At 35.4% G+C, this 26,185-nt stretch overlaps 1 protein-coding gene across 3 annotated transcripts in view; it reads left to right on the forward strand.

The window, feature by feature from the left end:
- Positions 1–449: 449 nt before the first annotated feature.
- Positions 450–26,185, forward strand: part of Grm5 (glutamate metabotropic receptor 5) — a 483,575-nt gene continuing 457,839 nt past the window's right edge. The window contains exons 1-2 of one of the 3 annotated variants that reach the window (XM_034485471.2): positions 450–847; positions 16,005–16,861. In XM_034485471.2, the coding sequence (XP_034341362.1) occupies positions 16,204–16,861 (658 nt within the window). In that variant the 5' untranslated portion in view covers positions 450–847; positions 16,005–16,203. Of the gene's footprint in view, positions 848–2,821; positions 3,013–16,004; positions 16,862–26,185 lie in introns of those variants that run through there. The other 2 variants (XM_076937502.1, XM_076937509.1) reach the window with 2 other exon arrangements.

A 26,185-nucleotide genomic window follows, 5' to 3' on the forward strand; every position in this document is an offset into this window, starting at 1 on the left:
ACCATTAAATACACTGGTCTTTCTAACCACTCAGGCTTCTGAATCATCCTTGGAATTCCTTGAAAATTTCTCTCTCTCTCTCTCTCTCTCTCTCTCTCTCTCTCTCTCTCTCTCTCTCTCTCTCTCTCTCTGTCTCTCTCTGTCTCTCTCTCTGTCTCTCTCTCTCTCTCTCTCTCTCTCTCTCTCTCTCTCTCTCTCTCTCTCTCTCGTGTGTGTGTGTGTGTGTGTGTGTGTGTGTGTGTGTGTGTTCGCGCACTCAGGTACAGTCTGTGTCATTCTCTCCTCTCTCTCAGTCTCTGCTTGTCTCTCTGTTTCTGTTTGTCCCATTCATCTCTCTGTCTTCCAGCTTCTCCCAATAACTGTCAGGAGTTTTCTACTATCTTCAGAGAGAAACTGATTATCTACCTGCTCCCCAGCTTCTCTCTTGAGTGACATCCCACCCACGCCTCCCAGCACAGCTCCTGCTTCTTCTCCATCTCTGGGTGGGAATGAGCTAGAGAGGAAGTCCAAGACTGCCCTGGCCTGAACCTTGAGACCATGAGGCTTTAGGATCAGTGTTCACTCACTGATCCAAGGTTAGCCAGCGGACCCCAGTTGCACTCTACAGGAGTAGGAGCCAACCCAGCGCTGCGCTTCCAGCTGCGTCTGCCCGGGCGCAGCACGTGCTCCAGGCGCTGGCGCGAGAGAGCGAGCGCCACCACCGAGGGCCCGCAGCCGTTCTGCTGGCTGCCACTACTGCTTCGATCGCAGCCACTAGCGCTTCTGCAGCAGCCAAGGCCGCTACGAAAGCGCAGGGAGCTTGAAAGGAGCGGCTGTCCAGAGGAACAAGGCTCAGAGAGCGCACCTGGTAAGCACAGCGCTGTTTTTCTTTCTATCAGCTGTGGAGTTACCAGGGATGTAGGATGCCGCCGGAGCCCCTCCCCCAGTGCAGGGATGGAGAGTGAGCGAGCAAGGGGCGGGTGCTTGGACTAAAGGGACCCAGGAGGGCAGGTGGTGGGCAGGTGGACGACAGGTGAAGCCAGGGATGCTAGAAGGTCCTCTAAGTTTAAGAAAGTCACCCCGCAAGGACATGTGCTCTGTAAATTAGACATGAATTTAGAGTCAGGAGCCTGAGCTAATGTGGAGGGATAAATGGGAGGTTTTTGAATATCGTTTTGTTTTCATTTACCTAACTGAAGGATTTCAGTGGGGTTGTTTCCATAGAAAAATAACTAAAATAATCAGTGACAGAAAGAAATAAAACCAATAAAGCCTCCCCCCCTTCTGTCTCATGCTGGTACATGTGCAATGATAAAGCATGCATTTAGCGAGGGAGGAGAATTTTAGATCTCTGAGGATATTAGATGTTTGGGCTATAGTAAGCGCACTTGCTGATGCTGCACCCCAAAAACGAGATAGAAAAGAAGATTATGGATGGTTTTAAATACTGTATTACAATTCTAAAATGACACTTGGATGACTGCAACACCAGGAACAAGAGGTTCTCTGGAATCATTAACCCATTTATGAGATGTATCCGCACATCTGGACCCTTAAAGCTAAGTTTAAATATTTCTAGCAGTAAAAGGAAGGTATTTTTTAACCCTTAATTCTCTGGTGCAAGTTTCATAAAGGATGATAACGGAGAGCATGGAGAAGAGGAAACAGAAGGGAGTTGAACAGACTCCATAAGCTTTGTGTGGTAGTATAGCAAGGAGAGTTGTGTCTGTCAGATTTGATACCAATGTTCATTCAGTCACACCCTGAGAAGTCCTTAGGCCATTGTCTAGGAAAATATGTGACCTTGAACAAGACTACCAACCATTGTATACTTATTCTCTCCATCAGGAAAGTGGGAAGCATAATACATTTTAGGACACTGAAGTCTCACAAAATAGTGTGTGTTTGTATAAGCTTGAAGAATTGCATAGGGAAAAGGGGAAGGGAGACACCCAGAAATACAGGTGAATAGATTGAAAAGATGTTTTCCCTCCAAGTATCTTAAACAGCTGTTATATTCTCACTGTTATTGGAATAATGCATGCTGGTTCCATGAAAGGTCTATGGGAAAGGGTGAGTCCAGCCAAACATTCAGCCCCCATACAAAGATTCTGGAGCTTTGACAGCTGTTTGGAGAATTTCAGATGCACAAAACTTAAAGTTACATTTTGTTGATTTGTTTATTTTGTTGTCTAGATAAATAGCTTTTGAAAAATATATTTGGTGATAGGCTGCAAAGTTTTTTTTTTTTTTTAAATTTAAGCTTTGAGAAGTTATCTAAGGTTGGTTATGATAAAGAAAATGACATCCCAGTTTCAAGGATGGTCACTTGGTGTAGCAAAAGAGGTTTTTGGAATGAGACAGGAATGTTCTGTAATAGGAGCAGAAGGGTTAGGAAGGGAAGAGAAAAGGGATATTTCTCTTAGAACATGCATGTCTATAGCCCAGTGGGGAGCAGGCAGCTGGTACCTACCATGTTGATTCCTCTTCTACTTGACTGAAGAAGTCATCTCTAGCCTTTTTTTCCATCAAAATATATTCATTTTTAGAATTTGGAGATTTACATTGCAGATGCTGAGATGGTATGCATTCACAAACTCATCTCCCCGGGTGTCTTCAGCTCCCCCCCCCCCAAACCCTATGAATATCTGGCTATGAAACTAGTCTACCCATCCTGATCTGCCCAGGAGTCTGTGTTCCTAAAGGAACTCACTGTGCCACTTGGTGGCACCAAAAAGTTGCGCAGAGAAGTCTCTTCTCTATAAATACTAACTACCACCCCTCCCTCCTCCGCTCTCTCCCCTTCTCCCCTTCCCCCTTCCTCCGTAGAGGGGAAGATTGCTGCACATACCGCCCTCAGCTCGGCTGTTCTGAGCACTCGGGAGCACAGGAGATGAGCTTGAGATCCTCTTGGGGTGGGAAAAACCCAGGACAGGAAAAGCTGGCTCAACCCCATTGATTTCTGCTGCCCAACTTTACTCCAGGGGGGCTAGCTAGACAGCATCTCACTGCCTGCTGCGTGGCCGACAGGGGGTAAGCTTGCTATGTCTGTGTGCTCAGGTGTCTATCCCAGACCTAACAAGGATTTAGGAGCTTTAAGCATGCTGATCAGCTCACAGTGTGGTTTGGAGGAGGGGACGTAGATGAGTACAGCGTGGCCAGAGCTGAAGAGGTTCACATCTGCTTTTACAGAAGACCATCATTAATTAAACCTGTTGGTGGAAAAGGCGCAAGCAAGAGGGTAAAGCTAGGGGGCGGGGGGGGGGGCGGAGATGCAAGGTCTAAAATAGGGATTATGCATGCCTTTGGATTCCTGTGCCTGAGCTCTGAGGAAAGGAGAACATGATTTAGAATGCAAACTGGCTTACCCAATCCGCTGGAGAACTCAAAACTGAGAAAGCAAAGGTAGAGAAAGGAAGGAAGAAGAATCACTTCTGGGTAATAGATTGGTTTCTCCTCTGGCAACAGCTCTGACTGCTTAGAGAGGGGGGACAGCAGTTGATGCTGAAAGCATATCTTGGATTTATCTCTTCTATCCCAATGTCCTTTAAGCGTCCCCAACCCCCGCTCAACTTTGGTGTGCTTTCTTTTTCTTTGGATATAGCTTTCCTTTCCTTCCAGACACAAAGCTACCCCAGGGCAGCAGAAAAGTATGCAGGAGAGGGATCCCAGGTTACAGAGACATGGAGACAAGAGCTGATGCTTACAGTAGCCTAATCTAAACTTTGGGACATTTCAGCAGGAAGTAATGGCGTAACTTGAGAGTCCCTCCCCCTCCCCCAGTTTTAGGATTTATGGCTGTTCATATTTCTCTTTAGAGTACATGATATGGGAAAAGTGACTTTGAGGATATGATAACAGATTCTTGCTTTTATTTAATCAGAATCGTGGAACTGTTTTACCTGTGGTAGCATGGGTATCTAAGCAAGTAAGGAATATGCGTCAGTTTATTTCTTCATAAGAAACTAGTATGGACAAGTGGAATGGTGGACTCACCTTTCTCTATTCCTTTCAATATCCAACTTTATATTTTATTGTTTAAATTGCTAAAGGAGTGGGCTAGTGATCACTTGTGTTCCAGGTACTGGAAGCAGATTGGTTGCCTAGAAAGTATGCCTAACACTAAATGCATCTCTTCATCTATCAAGGATTTATTATGAGTTATTTGATAGCTTATTTTGAGTTTCAGAGGATAAAGGTGTGCTATCTCTTTTTTATGTGTGCTTTGTGCTCTTCCCTTATGGAGTGCAGGGAATTTCCTCCTTTATTTTCTCTGTTAATTTTATTTAATTATGTATTTAATTGTCGGTTATAAATATTTTCATCATTTGTGGAACTTTCCATTTTGAAGGATCATTGGTTTAGAAGTAGAAAAGATTGCTTGCTAAACTCACTAGGTTAATGACATGCATGCCACCAAGTCTGCACCTTCTCCTGGAAACTTCTTCAGCACCTTGGACAGGTCCTCATTCTCTTCTCTAGAGTTCACTGGACACTTGCTGAGCAACCAACCACTACTTAGAAAAAAAAAAAGACTTTTTCTCATCCTTTACACTTCATGACTAAATGCAAAATTCATGTATTTTAACTGCAACCTCTAGAGCTTCATGATATTATATAGCAGCGTTTTTCCTGTGGGTTTTATGCCCAAAAAAGAGAGAGAAGTAAAACCAAAAAAGAAAAAAGAAAAAAAAAAAAAAAAAAAGAAAAGGAAATTTTAATGCCTATTTATTATAGGCTACTCTGAGGTTATTTGGAGAAGAATGGTATTTGAATAGACCATGTACTTGCTTAAATCTTCATGTTATCAAATGTAGACATGGACTTTTACCATCTCTTCTTAGTACACATCATGCCCATGCAGACAGATATACAGAGGACACTGAAAAATTCAGTTATAGATATTTATCCATATAATGACTATCTATGATTTGAGAATACTTGTGTAATGACATACTATTTTCTCTCTTTTTTCTGAGTTGTTATTTTGTCATGTTTCCTACTATATTGACTTCACTAAACAGGTTTACATTTGAGAGTAAATAATTTTCATGATTCTCATTTTATTAAAAAATATTGAACATTTTTCCAAAAATACTGCTATATTGTTTTTTTTTTTGAAGAGTGATGGGAATATTTCTGCATTTAGAAATGGTAAGTTAAAGCTGTGGATGGTGATGTATAACTTAAATTCCAGCACTTGAGAGGTGGAGGCAGGAGGCACAAGAGTTCAAAGTAATCCCTAGTTATGTAGGAAGATAAATGAGGCCTTGTAACAAAAAGACAAATAAAAATCAAATGCTACTTAAGAGAAGATGACAAACTAAGTGGAAAAAATAAGATTGAATAAATTGTAAATATATACTTAATTGTATTATTAGAGTAAGATATGTATACATGCTTTATTCTAGTTTTGCTACATTCAATGGAATGAAGAGGCATATTTCTTTTTAAATTTTTGCTATTGGATATATGGATATATATATATATGGACTTATATATTTACGTATGTCAAATTTCTCTTTAAACTATTTAAATACATTCAGTTGAAACTAACTTTGTGGAAAAAATGAGAATTCTTTTTTTATGTGTTAGTATATGTGGTATGCTAATGTGAACTAGATTTGCTTGGGATTTTGAGATCCTGACAATGTATTATATAGAAGTTTCTTTGATTTGGAATTGTTTCTTTGGAAATATTAATCCTAATCCTAAACCATCTCTTTATGTTCTTTCTTGTTGTATCTTCAGAAGATACACAAAATAGACACATCCAAAGAAGCAGTTTTATTTCATACTCATATAACACAAGAATGGACTATTTCAATTTTGTATTTTCAACTGTTTATAAATCAGAAAGTGCCTTCATGATATTTCTTCATTTTATTTGAATGAAAGGGTTTAAATACAATGGCATGCCAAAGGTTTGTTTTTATTGCTCCAGTTTTAATGCAGAGGAAAAATAAATATATATTTTAATGCTAATAATATTGCTTGAAACACACACACACACAAACACATACACAGAGAGACAGACAGACAGACAGACAGACAGACAAATACATACATATCTTTGACAATAAGGCTTCCAATAAAAGTTTTGTTGTAGGTCACTGCTTGCCATAGTAAGTATTATTTAGTGAGCACATTAGGCATTGTATCAAGTACTAGATGTGTTATATTGTTATTCATTAAATGAGTCACACAAAATACTGTTTTTAATTTTTTTGTTGTAAAAACTGAAGTTTTTCTTTCATTGTCAGAATATGGAAAGTGGGAACGAGAAACAAATCCCCAAAATATATACATACATACATACATACATACATACATACATACATTGTGTGTATGTATGTGTATTATAAAATTGTCAGCATGAATAGAACACACCCTGTTTCTATAGCATCAATCTACAGTGCTGCTATTTGTGTAGGTTCTTTCATGATTGTTCTCAGTATGTTGTGGTTTGCAGTGTATTTTAGTGAAGATTTGTCACCAGATTACAAGAATGTGGATCTCATCTTTTGTTGAGTATGTGAATTTTGAAACAGAATTAAATCATATATATATGTATAATTGTATATATTTCATTATATATTACTATATAAACAAATACCCAACTTTCCTTGTTTGTAGTAGATAGGGCACGTTAGAATGATATTAATACAACCAAGTGAGTATGAGAAATTAATTGCTCCAATCTGAGTAACTTGCCTGACCTGTTGGTGACGAGTATATAAAAGTACTTTATGACAATTTGTTGTCTTCAGGACATAAAATGCTGCCCAAGTTATTAATTTTCACAACAACCACACAAATTTCTCTCTCTCTCTCTCTCTCTCTCTCTCTCTCTCTCTCTCTCTCTCTCTCTCTCTCTCTCTCTCTCCCTTGTTAATAGCCACAATGGTGCAAGAGACTACTTTACTTGTCTGAAGTCTCACGGCTCGTACCATCACAAAGCAGGAGTGAAATCCAGGAACATTTGACTCCCAAATTCTAGATTTTGACAGGAATGTTATCTTGTAACTTGAACGTATTAATTGAGATTTTTGAATTCTACTAATTTTGAGTCAGCACCATGTTCTTCCACAAAAGAGTGTCCAAATTTTTTCTAAAACATTCAAGATTATTCAAAATTATATATGCAAATTTGTGAGATAATCAGAAATCAAAATGGTACATGATTACAGTTTCAAATATCTCCTTTTTTAAGCCAAACTGTTCAAGAAAGTTAAAGGGAAAATCTGAAGCAAAAAGTATATTTTAAATAGACATGATTATGCTGGCATTACAAAATGTCAGCTATGAAAGATTTCTCTAATGGTTACTTGTCACAGTAGTTTAGTTTGAATAAAGGTTATGTGTGCAAACTTTTGAGCATAAGTATTTTTTAATGAAAAGAATATAATCACAATAGCACTAATGTTCATCATGTCTATACAATACACAACATGTTATTTTGCAATGATAAAAATAAGTTTAAGACCAATCTGTCTTAATGTAACATTACCCTTTAGGAGTAAGTAAGTAATAAGTTATTACTGACTTTAAAAAGTTAATTAAATGACATTTTGAAAATATTGCATGTAAAATAATATATTAAATAGCATTTACTATTCTGTTTAAGTCAAAATGAATTCTATAACTAGAATGAAGCAGCCTTTGATACTGCAAATATATCCTAGGCTATTCTTACATTCTTTTATTGAAATTTGTGGCTACTCAGAACCATGCTTTAGTGAATGTAAAAGGAAACCATTCATTATCTCAGTTAAAATTGTGTTTTCACAATGGAATTAACATCCTCAGCAACAAGATCATTTAAAAATGTGTAACAAAATGCGAAAATCACACACATGCTAAGTTAACCTCCTTCATATTATTTGGAAGTTGCAGAGAAAAGCTATGTAAAAATGATGAATCCAATAGTCTTGCCCTTACCTGCACTTTTTGTTACTAGTGATGTGGACAATACTTTGAGGGTTTTCATGTGAGTCAGTGGTTTTCAACTGTAAGTGCTTGTCTCCTGGTAACAGCATTCGGTGCTGTCTATGGGTATATTTGGCTTCATAAATAAAAAATTGTGTTACAAGTCCCTTGGCTCAGTAGACAGAGATCAGTGACACTGTTTAATATCCTCCAATAGACAAGACAATATCCTGCTACAACATTACCTAGTCCTAAATGACAACTATTGTTTCACTAGAGTTAAGAAAAAAGTGATCTTTCAAATGATGCAGGTAAACAAAGTTAACAATTTGACTTATTTAATGTGATTTCTAATGGATGAACTTAAGGCAAACAACTTCTCAGTCTCTGGAAAAATGCCCTGTCATTATTTGAACTCTAAATAACAAAACCACAGGGTTCTTCCCAAGGGGCTGCCACTTGTTTATAAGAAATGTGGACATCAGAGACAGTTGGGTTGTGTTCTGACAGTTATTTTTGATATGTATGAAATATTCTAAAGAAAATTGCCTATAAGTTTCCATAATGAGAGGTACTAATGTAGTTAGTAATAACAATACCTTGTTAGGGTTTTTACAAGGCTTATACAAAATAGTATTTATATGTTTTATAATAAATTCAGCAATTAGTAAGTAAATATAGATCAAGTTATAAAAATGAGAAATATGTTTTCAAGTATCTGATGACTGATATTCTAACAGGAATAATAATTCTTTACAGTCTATAGAGGTATGTCATAAATTTGAAGAAAGCATCTGGGGGCTATAAAATGGTTAAAGTTTAAAATCTCTGCTTGATAATTAAAATGAGACAAGTTAGACATGGTGAATTTTTTTTTTTCTTTTTTGGAATAGGCAGTAGTTTCAGGTCTTCATGGACTACTAAACCACTTGTTTAAATGATTCACAGTGTTTTAGTGAGCTCCGGTCTACAGCTAGCACTTTTTAGCTAATGCATAAAATTACAGATTTCATCTTTTTGCGGTGCCATTTATGGCTTTGGGAGGATTAAAATATGGCCTATTCTTTGTCTTCAGCTAAACAAAGAGGATGCTGTTCTCTGTTGTTTACAAGGTCACAGATGTAAGCGTCAGATATGAATGACAGAAGAGCTTTTCTACATTGCATAGATCTCAATACCATTATCCTACTGAGTGTTTCTTATCTATATATGCAGTTGTTTCTATAAATAACATTTACCAAAGGCAAACAGCACATGGAATATTGACACCCTGTTTGAGATGAGACTATGGCTTATGCAAAATAAATCTTGTTAGTGTTGACGTCCTGAGCTTTGTGATTTGCTTCTGTGAGGATTAAATTATATAAGAGACATCTGTGCCAGAAAGATGGTTGGGCAGTGAGAAGATTGTTGAAAACTAAAGACAATGTACACTTCAAGTCTGATCACATTGTCATTTGTTATTTATAGCAAATGGTACCCACCAGTTTCTTTTTATCTATATTCATATAGGAAATGAGGCTGCATAGTTACTTAAGGCAAAATACATATTTGTGCATTAAATCTGTATTTAACGCTTTCTCTGATGTGCAATGAATCCAGAAGTGTAAATGGGATTAAAGCACTTGATTGCTTTGATATTAGCAGGTTAAAGTAACATGTTATATAAATTGAACAAACTTGAATGAGTTAAAGATTTTCATGTTATTAGAATTGAGGCCTACGTTGTTTTATCATATAGCTCATTATATAGGGTAATACTTCCCCATTAACCATATCAAGAACTTACTTTTTACTCACCAACTTGCCATCCCTACAGATCAAGAATTACAACACACACATACACAAATACATACACACACACACTCTCTCTCACATACATACACATCAATTTGATTTTGAGATGGTAGTTTATATGAAGTGATGATAGTCTGTTATTGTTTTATAATTTGTTGATATTCTTTGAGGATTTCAAGCATATATAAAATTGATTAGGTGCTGAGGTTGGATCTCTAAAATCAACATCAAAAGCCTAGCATAGTGATTCCTACATGTCATTCTATCTTTCCTGCCCTGGTGGTCAGAGGCCAGCAGATATCAGGGACTCACAATCCAATCAGCCTAATAAATATAGCTATTCATTCTAAGGTTCAATGGGAGACTTTTTTCCCTAAAAAGGTGCACAAAAAATGATTAAAGAAAACAACCTATTATCAAACACTGGTTTCCACCTGTGTCTTTATTGGCATATCCCTCCCATATCCCAGCCTGGTATATATCATTTAATCTTTATGGGTGTCATTTACATAGCATCAAATACAGGACACTCTCTAGTTTTGTGATCCTGTTTTTACTTAATTTGTTGAAAACATGGGGGGGGGTATTCAAGACTCTTTGCTCATTTCTCTAGTCCAATTCTCATCTTTGAAGTCCACCCGCACAGGGTGGGGGTGACTTGTGTACTTAGTTTTCTAGGAAACAGAAGAGAGAAAACCTTGGCCAGGTAGCCAAAAAGAAGATGATGTAAAGGCAATTCATTTCAAAAATTTTCACAGTTAGGATTTATCTAACATTTAATTCTGTGTAATGATTAAACCAAATTATGCTCAGGGAAGCACATATTTAGTCTTTAATGAGTTTTAAATCTATTGTAACTGAGAAATTGAGTAAACAGCTATCACTTTAGCTTAGAAATAAATAGCATAAAAAAGTGTGAGAGATGGCTGGAAAGAGAAAATGAAATATGAACAAAGTTTCCCACATGTGCTCAGAGGCCATAGGAAGCATATCACAGTACAGAATCTAAGATTTTGAAATGGAAATATTTTAAAATATTTCATCCGGTCATCACATTTGAATATGGGTAACAATTTATGCCTTTGTTAGTAAGGGTGGAAGTCTCAGTAATACCAACTGGCCAAGAACATAGATTCATACTAATCTAGGATGCATACTAATCTCTAGTGGATTTTAAGCCTATTACCACAACTCTGTGATAAAGGTCATTGTAACAAGCCATATCAAAGGGCACAGCCAGTATGAACAAAGCTATGGGAATCAAATAAGACTGAGTAGCAGACTTCCAAGGAGCAATGTGCCAGCAGGTGGCCAGAGGTGAATGGCTGGGAGTTAAGGTCACCAGAGAGACTCCAGGAGAACTGTAGAAAGAATTTGTAATCCTCAACCCCCAAAAATATTGGAATCACATCAAAAAGTTAGATTTTTTTTTTTAAGAAATAAAACTCTGTATGTGAGTTCACACCCATTTATGACATTTAATGAAAACTAAATCATACAGGCTTTTTAATCTCTGTTCAATATGCTATGACTATACTATATATCACTCCCTACACAACTCAATTAAATTATATGACTGAAAGTTTCTGAGCCAAATACTGCCTCCTTTCTAGTTTGTTTATTTTCACCCTCAGAATCTTATGGAATGCAGCTTGTGTAGCTACCTTTTGTTTTTCTGCTTCCTAGGTGGTATATCCAGATGTTTTGTCCACATATGTTCATAAATTCTAGTAAGTATACAAAACATCTCTATCCAAATTTGCTGCTCCTTCCTCTTCAAACACAATGAAGACTTGATTTCACCTGCTCAGGTTGAAAGACCAACTCCCTCACCCTCACCAAATTCTCCTTACCTTCTCATCTTGACTCACCTGACAGCAAAACCCTTTCATTTTACCTTCGAAATATACACAGTACCATTGTCATGACCACCATATATATTAATGCTGCATCTACCATCCAACCACTAGCACCTGATTGAGTTCCATAGATTCTTCCTTGCTTTGCTAGAATTTGCCTTTGTGCTGCTTCTCTATGTTAAATGAGATCCAGAGTTTAACCCTTCTCTGTTGAGAAGCCTTGCAGGAAAACATTCCAAAAACAATGTACAGCCAAAGTCTCCTGAAGTTCAAACAGGCTTAACACTATCAGAGGACCTCACAGACTAGTCTTAGCTTCTCTCTCAGTTTACAGCACATATACTGGTTCCTTAGTATTGCCCAAGAAACTAGACAAAATCTCATCTCATAAACTTGATATTAGCGTTAATCCTTACCTAAAATATACTTTTCTTAGATGTTATCCTGAGTGGCTCCTTTATTTTTTTACACCTATATTTAATTAATACCTTTAAAGTTTATATTATTGGCAACATTTTTAAATTATCATGCTTATCACTTCATATCTTGCTCCATTGTCTAGTGTTTTTTGTTTGTTTGGTTTTTTTTTTTTATATCTTTAGGGTTTAATACTCCATAGTATAGGGACTCTCACTTACTTTATCTTGTATATCATATAACAACTACTTTCTCTGTTAGTTTTGTGTAGATTCCAAAAGAGCATGAGCTTTCTCTATCCAAAATGGAACCACCAGGTCTAGTACAATCTTTGGTCCAAAGTAACCACTCAATAACTATTTATTGGATAAAGGAGTGATATTGATCTATGTTATGTGTTCTCTACCTGTGTATTTGTAATTTAATCTCTATTAATTTATAATATTTTGACAGTATAAAGGATATTTTTCTGTGAGATTTGTAAGCTGATAACACATTTATGCTAAATTTCAAAACTACAATGTGTTTGTGTGTAGAGAAGGAACTATCTGTGTATGCAGGGATATGACCAGAAGGAAGGCTGTCAGGTGTCTTGATCTATCATTTCTAACCTAATTCCTTTGAGATAGAATTTCTCACTGAACTGGAGCTTGGCAGATGTCCCAGCAACCTTTCTATATATGCCCTTTAGGTTTTAAGCATATGAGAGGCCATGCCCAGATTTTTTATGAGCATTGGGAATTAAACTCAAGTCATTATGTTTGTGAAGAAATAGCTTTTATTTACTAAGCCTGAAAGAAAAAGTATATGTATGTGTTTCCTAGTAGTAGACACAATACATACTATACATATCTATGAATTTTCTTTATTGAATCATCATTGCCCTCTACACACAGAGGACTGTTCACAACTTAAATTGCAAAGCAATTTTATTCATTTCTACATTACTACAAAGAAAGAGATGTGTCTTTATGATCTCTCTCATTTTTCTGGACTTTAATATATTGTTAACATATCTTTTATAGGAATGGGTACTAAGGCAACAAAAAGGTCATAAGGATTATGAAAAATATATTTTAGACTCATCATAAATATACAATATTCTTTACCACATTAGAATTTATTGACTAGTTTTTAACATCAAACCACATATATAATATATATTTGTGAAATAGAGGAAACAAAATAATATCTGAACATTTAGATCTTTATAAGCAATGTTGATATAATCTGCAATGTATACAACACATAAAACACAACTATTTAATTAAATATCATCAAGATGTACAGCACACATTATAAATATATCATCAATGGTGCCAGATGCATTATTTTTTGTTCAACATGAGGCCTCGGATATGTCTCTGAATATATGACCACCATTTTTCATTGTTATCACCTGTTCTTTTTTGTCTCTCACTCTGTAGGTTGTTTCCCTTCCTAAGTTGATTTTTTTTTCCTGAAATCTGGCCTTGATGGGTTCATTTTTTAGCTCCATTTTTGACAAGTTTATATCACTCTTTAGGTGTTTTCCTGCATTGTTAAGAGTTTATATACTAGTTGTTCTCTATTTATGTCTCAAGCTAAACTTCTTTTCTAAGCCACGCCTCATACATCACTTTTCTGTTTAGCATATGTTCCTGGACACATTAAAAGCATCTAAAATTTAAAATATTTTGAAGAAAATTATTATTTTCTTCTGCTGCTCACTTGCTCACATATCTGCCTGTATCATCTCTTTTCACGATATTCAAATAAGTTAGTTTCTTAGACTTTCAGGAACAGATCAAAATTCTTCTATCTCTACTCATATATCATTCATCAGCACTCACGAGAAACTGTATTTCAAGTTATATCTAACTGTGTCCACTTCTCTCTATTTTTACTGTTACCAGTCATGACTGAGATACTGTCATTCTAGTCTAGATCACTATGTGTCTTCTAATCAGGTTTCTTCAATTTGTTATCCAGAATGTTCTGCTGCATGAATGAATCTAAAGTTAAATTTTTTCTATCATTTGCTTACATCTGCAGAATGACTTTCAGTGGCAATTCACATTAAACATTAGGAAATCCAACAGAATCTGGCTCTTCCTTAGCTTTACAAGCCAATGCTATGTCTCTATCCCTCACCCCTAATCTTTATGTCCTAGCCAACTTTCCATTTAAATATCTTTTGTTTTACTTTTCAACACTTTTTGAATAAGAATAAACACTGATTCCATGACTTTGATCTTAGGAGATTCAACAGACATTTTAAGAGTGTTCAGAATTTTACCATGAGAAAGTTAAATAACACTTTTGTTCCCTTCAATATTGTCTAAAATGCTAAATTATAAAATATGGTATATATGATTCATACACTAAAACTTGTGTATTCAAGTACCTCATTATTCTGGAACATGTAGCTATTGGTGAAATTTTAATTTTAGTGTTTGGAACTATGCAAAGAGTTCTTTCTCTGTTGCTTTGGGAACAGTTGAAAGAAACAGTGTAATAAAAGTACCTGTGGTGGGAAATGTAATTCAAGGTATGTTCATTGACTGTCCAAACTACAGTTTTTCAAATTCTGTTGAAATCTAAAATTATCATTATTTTTAAAGATAAAAAATAATGTCAGAAATTCCTAAAGACATATATTATCAATGTAGTTCTTGGGTGTTAATCATTGTCAAACAATTTAAAAATCTTGGTTGGCCATGATGGTGACATCCAAAGTAAATCTATTGAGAGAAAACAACCACCTATTTGCTAGGTTTCTTTTATCCATTAATGCAGAATTTGCTGTTGGATGCTTGGGATAAATTTTCTTTGTCCTAGGAATTTAAGCAGTAACGAATGACTATGGTGTTGCCTACACCAAGTTTCTTCTCAGAAGGGTAGTCCCAGCCTTTTGAGCCATGTCACTGTGGAATTTTTATTTCTAGATCAGAGATAGAAGGCTGATTATTATGACTTCTATTGTAAAAATTCCAAAATTGTTTAGAAGTCTCTGGAGTACCAAGAAAAATGCCAAAGAATAATTTGTCTTCACCTAACTACAGGGTTTTGTTTGAGTTTCAATAACAAAAGAGATTCTGCTGGGAATACATATATCCCTATTCAATTTAAGATATTTGAAAACATGGTATTTTATGTTGATGATCATAACATAAGGCCAGCATGGCACATATCATCAAAATTCATTCAGTGGGAAAATTGTTTTCCTGCATTGTTAAGCACTTTACTAATAACTATTAATGTTATAACTTGTAAATTATTTCCTGCCAAACTTGTATGCCTGTCACTACTGCTTGCTTATAACACTTTGCTTTGTAATGTTCAAACATTCTTTTTATGCATCTTTGAAATATATATCACATATAAAGTGTCACAAAGCTTATACATCCCAGGGAATGTATACAATCTGCTTTACATTGCATCAAGTCAAGAAATGTACATAATTTTATGTTTTTCTTTGTGGGCTGTTATGGAGATCTAATTCAGGGTTTTGTAATGAACTAGTCAATTACTGTACCACTGAGCTACAAGTGGGTCTTTAAAGAAGATTGCTTTTATAACTGAATAATTAGTAGGTGCTCAGTGATAAAAATTTGGAAAGAAATTGAAATCTGATTAAACTTAAAATAAAAATGAAAATTGGGCACAATCCCAGCACCCATAAGTTACTCACTAATTTCAGAAGCTCTTAGGGCTCTGTGTTTGGAGGATTTTTACTTCATGTAGTAGTTTGGATCCTGGGAAGCTCTTTTTCACAGGTATGTCTGCTGCATATCACATTTGCTTTTCTCTACTCCAGATGAACAACAACAACAACAACAACAACAAATGAATGTAAAACAGTCAAGGTTAAGACACTTTCACCTGGTGACAAAACAAAGCACAAAAATTCCCCAAACTTTTCAGTTCTTTATTTTTGTCTATAATACCAGTCACACTATTTCTCCATGAATATGAATGTTAGGAGTCTCGCTGCACTAGTATGTACACTGTTCAAACTCATGCTCCTCATTTCACTTTCAGGTTATGAATATTGTGATCACATGGATGCATCTAACTCAACATTTGCTGGGGACTTTGTTATTTTTTAGAGGATAATATCTCAATTGCTGTCGAATTCCTCAATGCACCACTCAACGCAAGGCATCATTTGACTGTACCTATTGGAAATCTGAGTTCCCTCCATCATGATGTCTTTATTAGCTTGAATTCCTTTCTTAAAATGGTCCTTCTGTTGATCCTGTCAGTCCTACTTCTGAAAGAAGATGTACGAGGGAGTGCACAGTCCAGTGAGAGGAGGGTGGTGGCTCACATGCCAGGTGACATCATTATTGGAGCTCTCTTCTCAGTTCACCACCAACCAACTGTGGACAAAGTTCATGAGAGGAAGTGTGGGGCAGTTCGTGAGCAGTATGGCATTCAGAGAGTGGAGGCCATGCTTCATACCTTGGAAAGGATCAATTCAGATCCTACACTATTGCCCAACATCACACTTGGCTGTGAGATAAGAGATTCCTGCTGGCATTCCGCTGTGGCCCTAGAGCAAAGCATTGAGTTTATAAGGGATTCCCTCATCTCTGCAGAAGAGGAAGAAGGCTTGGTACGCTGTGTAGATGGCTCTTCTTCCTTCCGCTCCAAGAAACCCATAGTGGGAGTCATTGGGCCTGGCTCGAGTTCTGTGGCCATTCAAGTCCAGAATTTGCTCCAGCTTTTCAACATACCTCAGATTGCTTACTCTGCAACCAGCATGGATCTGAGTGACAAGACTCTATTCAAGTACTTCATGAGGGTAGTACCTTCAGATGCCCAACAAGCCCGAGCCATGGTAGACATAGTGAAGAGATACAACTGGACTTATGTCTCAGCTGTGCACACAGAAGGTATGTGATTCCCTCTACATATATTAAATGTTTTATGATACTTTCCAACTTCTCAGCTAAATATTAAGCTTTTGCAAGGTTAAAATGTTCCTCACCATTTTAGGTATTTTTGATATGTTTTAATTTCACCAGAATGATAACAGCTAATGATATTTAAGCTAATATAATCATTTATGTGTCTATTAATTTGTTAAATAGCAAGATACATTTTCAACATGTATTGTGCAATTTCAAATTCTGCTGACAATGTCTTTTGATACTTATTTATAAATATGTTTTCAGGTTTTTTGGCTCTTCCGTGAGCAGCTCACATTTTTAATATCTATCATGGATCTTCTTTTGTTTTTGATAGATAAATATGCCCAGTAAGGAATGTAGCATATTATGCTGTTATGGAGAATTATCAAACAATGTAGACTTAAAAATATTTGTTATATAGAATAAATAATCAAATATACAATAATAAAAGTGATTTAATTTTATGCTTATATAGAATTGGGATATATAATTTTTATAAAATATATAATATTTTGAAATTTATGGCTTTGTTACATGGAAAATATAGTAATAAAGGTAAATATCTAAACCATACTTTATAAAGTAACAATTTTTTTTGTTACAAACAGCACCCTGCAATATATTTAAATATGCAACTTTTCTAACTTTTGGTTTGCCTGAGGCTATTGCAATACATTTGTATTGACATATAGGAATTGTGTGATCTAAATAATGTGGTAACAGTTTTCCTAAGTAAATGAAGTTCATGTATTAACCACAATAGAATACAGAATAAGACAGAAAATACTTCTTAAACCTTATGGAAACACTTAGAAGAGAGAAGACTTAGAATCTTTAATAGCATATCAGTTGGGCACAAACTTTCATGCAGTGCAAGATATGGTGATTAGTTATTCAGAAATTAGTGAACTGAGCTGTAGGAATTTACTTCAAGTTCAGAGTGTTTATTCTATTAAGATATGGCAGATTCTGGTAATCAAGTAACATGATAACATGCATTTCACTGTACAGCCCCTCATGCATTATATATAGACCAGTACAAATAAAAGTAGTAAACTAGGCTTCCAGACTAATTGATATCTCTCTATCTCTGGAAGTTTTCATTTATAAGTTGATAGTTTATTTGTAGATATAATGATGTGTCTGAGTACTTAAATGTTTGAACTGGAACATCTTTGATTTTTATTTTTCATTTTCTGAGAAAACATTATGTTCCTTTTACGTTCAGAACCCATTGTAAATTGTTTCTAAGTAATATTCCATCAAGTCAAACCCTACATACCTTACATTTCCTTAACTCTCCTACAATCCTGATATTTTTCATGTAAAATTTTCAGTTACATTTGATTCTCACAACAATCTACTGATATTGTTTGTCTAGATATTTTGTTTCAATTTTAAGAGGTAAAATATTTAATGTGTTTGAATAACTAATTTATATATTCCTAATAGTAATTTTAGAGCCAGGACTATAATATGTAGCTACTAACTTAGAGTTTTATATATCATTAAAATCTAAAAGGATCCAATGATCTAATGCTCTTGATACACTCATATAAGATGCATTTGTTAAAGCAAATATTTGCAAGTCCTTTGGATAGTTCTGTATATCAAAATCTTCTATGGATTTTTAGTCTGGCAAAGAGGATGAAGTATACACAAATGCTCAAATAATCATAACTCAATGTGACAGAAGATTACAAAGATTGTTTCTAAAGTACATTGATGGAGGCTAACACTACCTTCTGTTCTGTAATGTGGGAAGCCTGGTGGAAAATTTGTTCTAATTTTTATTTTTTTTTCCCGGTTTTGAAAGACAGAGTTTTTCTGTGTAACACTGGCTGTCCTGGAACTCACTCTGTAAACCAGGCTGGCCTCGAACTCAGAAATCCACCTGCCTCTTCCTCCCAAGTGCTGGGATTAAAGGCGTGAGCCACCATTGCCCAGCTGTTCTTCTAATTTTAACAAAGAGAATACTGATTCTTGTTTAAAAATGAAATTCAAACACAAGAATTGATGAGTTTCAGTCAAGGATATGATAAATTAGAAGGTAGGAGCTCACTTCAAGTTTATAAAATGTAAGGTCTGCACACCATGAAGAAGAGGGTAATTCAATATTATGCTCCTAGGAAAACTAATTATTACCTTTATATTTTAAAATCTTCAGTAATTGTGTTAGTATAAATTGGCACCATAATATTGAATAAGTAATCTGATAAAACACATGATAATATATTCATAAAGACATTGTTATACACCTATTAAAATGAATGACATGCTGTGTTACTAATGATAAATCTTCTCTAAGCTCATTTTAAGTTAAAAAACAAGAAGCAAATAAATCATATTTGGAATTCTATATGAACCACTTGCTTATGTTTGCATAGAAGTGCTAACCATAAGTAGCAAAATTTTAAATATTTATCTTTTCATCCTATTTTTATGGATAAATTCTGTATATGGTCATTTAATGTTCTATGATATATAAATTGTCTATTGTGATATATTATTTAGAATAAAGTATTTTCTTCGATTTTCAATTTCTATTCTATGAGTAAAATATGATATTTTACAAACAGGATTTAGTGGCTGTAGGTTTAAATATTCATTTTTGTACTGTATATTTTTTTCTCATGATTTTAGAATGAACTTTGATTACAAACAAGAATCTGGGTGTGAGCATATTTGTCATGATTCCTTATTGTTTTTCTTCTAAAAGAGGAGTGGTATAGTTGTTCACAAAGAAAATCTTCTTGAGACAAATAAGATACAGTAATATGGGATTGTGTGGAAAGTCCCAATGTGATGTTTGTTGTTATTTTACATGGCTCTTTAGAAAACTTCTGAGCTTTTACATAAAATTAAAATGTCAGTTCATGCCTTATTCTACCTATCTACTGACACGTACACACATCTATCCATCTGTCATCTATATACCCATAACCTCTCTGTATGCATCTTAATTTCCATCTCTCACTAAGTTGGGATAATTCCCTATAGTTCCAGACCTATCACTCTCCAGACCCCTGTATTTATTCTGGTGATCTTATAACTCTCCCTATTGTTCAGTTGACTATTCCCTTTTTTGAAAATATAGAAACTTCCAAATGCTTTTAGGGGATCTATCAATTATAAAAAAATAAACTCCTATTTTTTAAAGCACCTTGTTTTCAAATTGTCAAGTTGCTTTCCACTACAAAATGACAGTTCTGTATCACCTAATCCTTTGGCAACAATCACAAGATGTTTCCTCTAGAAAACTTTATCCATACTTTCAGAAGAAGCACAGGAAACCAGGGATTCAGATTAATACTAAGTGATGGTACTTGTATTTCATGTGATTTTTACTGCCTATAAAACACAAGAATTAATATTTCTGGTGACTTACAATATATAAGAAACTACACCTAGAATTTCTAGGCAATGGTATTTATAATACAGAGCAAGTGAACAGAGGATAAATACAGTATTCTTGAAGGGCAATACAAATGAGTCCTTCAGAGCGACAGAAGAAAAGAAGATGCTGTGAGTCAGGAGAGAAATGTCATTCTTCTTAAATGAGTCAATCCAGCCAGTACCCTTTCTGCTCTGAGAAAATTTGAGATGCCTTTTGCCTCAGTTCTTTTGCAAAATTAAGCACATGTATGCATATGACACAGAATGGATGCTAGTTGCCTTTTAGAGCTGTGATAGACTGATTTCATTGATAACTCCAATTAAAGACTTCCCTGAAATTTTTATTAAGTAATTAATTTATTTACATTTTATCTTGATTCCAGCTTTCCCTCTGTCCTTTCCAACAAGTCCTTCTCTTTCACCTCTCCTTTCCCTGTCCTATCTTCCCTTTATCTGAAGAGAACAGGAAGCTTCTCATAGGTACCTACATGCCTTGGTATACCAAGTTGCAGTAGGACTAGGTACAACTTCTCTGATTATTGGTAGATACAGCTGTCTAGTTAGAGGAAATGGATTCAAGTCAGCAGAGTCAGAGACAGCTTCTGTACCTGTTGCTAGTGGACTCACCAAAAGAACAAACTATATGTGTGTGTGTGTGTGTGTATGCATATATATAGAAAGATAGATAGATAGATAGATAGATAGATAGATAGATAGATAGATAGATTAGGTCTATATATATTGAGATTAGGTCTATACCATGAATGTTCTCTGGTTTGTGGTTCAGTCTCTGTGAGCCCCTATGGTCCCAGGTTAGTTGATTCTGTAGGTTTTCTTGTAATGTCCTTGACCCCTCTGGCTCTTTCAATCCTTCCTCCCTCTTATCCATAAGATTCCTAAAACACTGCCTAGTGTTTGGCTCTGGGTCTCTGCATCTGCTTCCATGAGCTGCTGGGTAAAGCCTTACATGACAGTTATGCTAGACTCCTGTCTGCAACTAAAGCAGAATATCATTAATAGTGCCAGGACTGTGTAGAAATACTTTTATTCACCACAGATGTAATTGTCATCTTGGAGACTTACTGATGAATCAGCTTACCCTTTCTAGTTCTTTCTGAATTTAGCTGTTCTCACTAAAACACCTTTCCTAGCTAACAGAAGCAAACTGGTTTCTCTTAGCTTCTCACTGAATTTCCCTGCTTGGCCTTAAACTAATTTTGGCAATTTGTTCTAATTGTCTGGCTTCTTCTTATTCTCTGGCTTCAACTGCCTCTGCTGACCTGCATGGAACTGCATGAACTTACTAATGACCTCAACTCACTGCACTGCACTGTAATCACTTCATTGACCCCAATTAATACAACTCCCAACTCATTAACCAATAATCTGAACTCAACTAACTGAACAGAACTGACTCTCCATGAGAGTTTTTTTTCCTGAGAGTTGGGTGTATACTCTCTCTGTCAAATTTCTCTAATTAGATACTTTTTCTAATTATAGGTGCATACTAAACGATTCTAGTCAGATGGATTAAAACTGTGTACTAAGGACAGGCCTGCATTCCAGCCAAATCAAACAGACCTTAAAGGTCTTTGGATGTCATCAGAGCAGCTAATTCTGCTACCAGAGGGAGATCTTTTTCATGTTACATGTTTTAGGTTTGGCCAATCATCATTTGGCTATTCCTTTAATTTCTGCTCCAATATTATCCCTGCACATATTGTAGGCAGGACAAACTGTGTTTCAAAGGTTTTGTGAGTGGGTTGGTGTCATCATCCATCCAGTGGAAGTTTTCCCTGGTCACAGGAGGCAGTCATTTCAGGTTTTATATTCGCTATTACTAATAGCCTTACCTAGGATCACTCTTATAGATTCCTGGGAGTTTCCATTGTCCTAACTTTCTAGTTTGTCCCAGAGATGCACCCTCTCCTATTTCAATTCTCTTTCCCAGTTCTCTCTCCGTTTTTTTCCAGATTGAAACCCTTCTCACCCCAACCCTCTGCCCCAACCTTGTTTGCCTCCTTCCTCTACCCATAATGCATTTCTCTTTCTCAGAGAGATTTCAAGTATCCTCCTGTAGGCCCTCCTTGTTGCTTGTCTTCTTTGGGTCTGTAGATGGTAGCATATACTTTATGACTAATAAATACTTTATGACTAGTATGCACTTATAAGTGAATACATACCATGCTTGTTATTCTGGGTCTGGGTTACTTCTCTCAGGATGATTTTTTCATGGTGTTATTGTTTTTAATAGCTGATTGATATTTCACTCTGAAAATGCATCACATTTTCAGATCCTTCGATTTTCTTCAACTTTTTTTTTTTCAAAGGCTTGGAGGTCTTTTATTTGCTTGGTTAGAGTTATTTTACACCAAGGAATTTTATATTATTTGTAGCTACTGTGAAGGCCATTTTGTATGAAAGAAGGCTACTGATTTCTTGAATTAATTTTTGTATCCAGCCACTTTCCCCTGAATTAATATACTCCACTTTGTAAGTAAATTGTTTCCCCTTTACTCTTAAACAACAGTGACTTCGTGAATGCTTCTTTAAGAATGCCTAGTATGGAGACTATTCTCCCTGTCTCCCATCTAATGCTGGGGATTTAATAGGGACATCATTCACGATAGGCAAACCGTCAATCACTGAGCTGTATCGCAAGTCATGTTTACTTCTTAAGATAGGATCTCACTAAACTGTACACTCTGAGCTTAGGATTTCAATCCTCCTTCCTCAGCCTTCACAGTTGCTGCTGTTATAAGCTTGCACCAGTAGATCAGGTTCAGATATTCTTAGTTTTCCTTGTAACATACTGCCACAACATATAATATTTGAGTCCTCAGACTTTTCAGAGGATAGCACCATAGACTTTTGACACCAGCCATCTGAAATCTATGCAAGAGCCTCCTGACACAGAACTATTTGCAATTCCAGGAGTAAATGTAGTGGAGGAATTCAACATTATACAGCAAACCACAAACACAGTTGTGAGTAATAACGAAAGTCTTCAGATTAGAGTTTAATAAAGCATATTTACCTAAATCACTTGAGATTCTAATCTCACTGGACATAATTAGAATATCAAAGCCATATTAAAACTTTTGTATAAATTCTCTGCCAAAGAAATTATCACCTGCTGAGCCATCTCATCATTCACCTAAAATATATATGTATTAACATGAATTAATATTACTGACATGAAAATATGATACAATAGAACAAATGTTTCATGCAAAAGTACTTTATTTCTATTCTTGTAAACTGGATCTATGATTACTTTTAAATGTAGCTCATATTGTATGTAAAATGCAATATTCTTATAAGTAGTTTATTATTACATTTTTTTCTAGTGCTATAGCAAACTGTCAACAAGAAAATTAATTTTTGAGTTGGTATTTTTCAAAAACCTACATATATCATACTCTATATGTTGTTTGTTATGTTTTTACACTTAAATATTTTTCCTGACCTTTATGGGATTCTAAAATGTGCCCCCAGTACCCATTAGAGTGCCTAGTTTATGCCAGCTGCACAGTGATTTGATGAATGGATGAATTCCCCTTATAGTAGTAGCAGACACGTTATATAAGAATATATGGCATGTGGATAAATAGCTAGCACTTGTAATTTTCACAGTTTTGCTTTTTTATAAAAACAAGGTGGAAAAGTACCTCCCTTGATTAATTGTGAAATACTGTTTATGCTTCAGTCTTTTTATTTGTTTTGTTTTCACTTGTTCTTATTCCTGTCTAATGATATAAAGATGCTAATTTGTTCTAAAAAAAAAAAGTCAGCAATGCTCTGGGGAAAATATATCAATAAGCTTTCCTGGTAAAACAGAATCATGGTCAAGTTAGTTTATATACTGCAATACAACAGCCATACTTGTGATACAGCTTTCTGATAATTATGTAAACAAGTAACAATAATTGAGTTTTGGTTTAAAGATTTTCACTGTATGATTCATAGTGCCTGTGTTTAGTTAAACATTTAAAAATGTTTATTAACAGGTTAATTGTATCTGTTAATTCGAATTCAATGTGATATTTATATATCCAAGCAGTGTGTGGTGAAAGGCCCTAACCAGTCCTTTTTTTCTATCCCTGTACACCAGTTACAACATCTAGCAATTACTAATTATTTTCAAGTCAATTGTTTATTACTTACATACATGCATGAGAGGGAAAGAATGATATTTGTCTTTACTTGTCTGGCTTATTTCACTTAACATAATGAACAATAGACTCATTTTGTTACACATGATGAGTGTTTATCCTTTATGACTTGAAAATGTTTCATATTTCTTACCCATCAGTGCAAAGGACCAGCCTCAGCTAGGTCTGGGTTCCTTAGACAAGAATAGATTGAGAGCTATGAAGCAAATGACTCAAAGTCAAATTGTGGGTCCAAGTTGTCGGCCTACGTCTTCCTGGAGATGGCTCCAGAACAGCTCACTGTAGATAGCTTTAGGCTCTGTAGTCTGTTTGAGAGAGATTTTTAGATTGTTCTCTCTGTGTTCAGAGAGACTGTCTTTATTTCCTTTTTTCTTTTGAGGGCTATACTAAAAATTTCTCTGGTTGAGACAGCTAGATTTGAGACAGCTCTCTCTACTAGTAAAAAAAAAAATCTAAAATCTCTCTGGATAGTTCATATGTTTTCTGACCAAAGTCAGAAACACTACAATAAATTTTTTTTTTTTTTAGATCTTCTGACAAAGTCAGAAATTCTGTTAGAAAAATTCTAAAAGTAACTCTTGGGTTTCCTGATCAAAATCAGAAAGCCGGAAAATATTCTAACAAAAGATGTGTTCGCTCTTCATGCAGTCTTCTCTGGAGAGTTGCCAGAAAACATTCTAAACGAGTTGTGTTAACCCTCCAAGTAATTCTTGGAATCTTTGATTAAGATCAGAAATCCTGTTCAAAAATATTCTAAAAGAGCTATGAAAAATTCTAAAAGAGCTGTTTTCGCTCTCCATGGAATTTCTGACCAAAATCAGAAATTGTTAGAAAACATTCTTGAAGAACTGTGTTCAATTCCCAGAGATCTCCAGACAGCTCAGCTTTCACTAGAAAAAATAATTCTAAATAAAGAAGTGTTACAGATGGCTTGTCTCATGAAGACCAAAAGCCCAGTTTAGTATTTATATATCAATTCAATCAATTATCCCATGTTCCTTCTTGACCATCATAGGAATCAGCATTCCATGACCTTAGCCCCTTGACAGAGAATAGCTGGGTGGGACCTCACCCTTGAATTATGATTCCAACCATACCTCAACCTAAATTCAATCTGTCCCAGGCTGACCTGAACTTAGGAATTTACCTGATTTTGTATCTGCCTCTCTTTATCTTTCTTACAAGATGGGTCATAGTATAGTTGCTTCTGTTGTTTTAGATCTGTGAAGCTCCTTATACAATTCATATTGCATCCTTATTTTTGCATAGTTGAGAAATTATATATTTTGTCACATTTTTAGTGTTCTTTCCCACAGCCTTAAAGGGCTTTCCTGAAGGGCCCAGTGTTCTACAATTTGCTGGGATATAGACATGCCCAAGACTGCTGGAATCACCCAGAAGCAGTTCTATTTTATCATCTAGGGACTGGAATGTATTAAAAGTTAAGACAAACTTTAAGGTAGTAATGATTCAGATTTGCAAACTATATGAATTTAATAGGTCATTAGAACATAAAATGTGTTAGTTGAATGTGTATTTTATAATTTTTGTTTGCCAGTAGCTACTGATGGAATTATTATTGTTTATCTTGGGGGGAGGTCAACTTAGAATTCACTCCTAACTGTATGGGTAGTATCTTTTCTGTTTATAGGTTATTTCAGACTATTTAATTATTGGCTTTGATTTTGCCTTAGACATAAAGGATTTGTGCCAGAGATGAGATCCCAGCAATTTC

Source organism: Arvicanthis niloticus, chromosome 1, assembly GCF_011762505.2.
Source record: "Arvicanthis niloticus isolate mArvNil1 chromosome 1, mArvNil1.pat.X, whole genome shotgun sequence".
NCBI classification, from domain to species: domain Eukaryota; kingdom Metazoa; phylum Chordata; class Mammalia; order Rodentia; family Muridae; genus Arvicanthis; species Arvicanthis niloticus.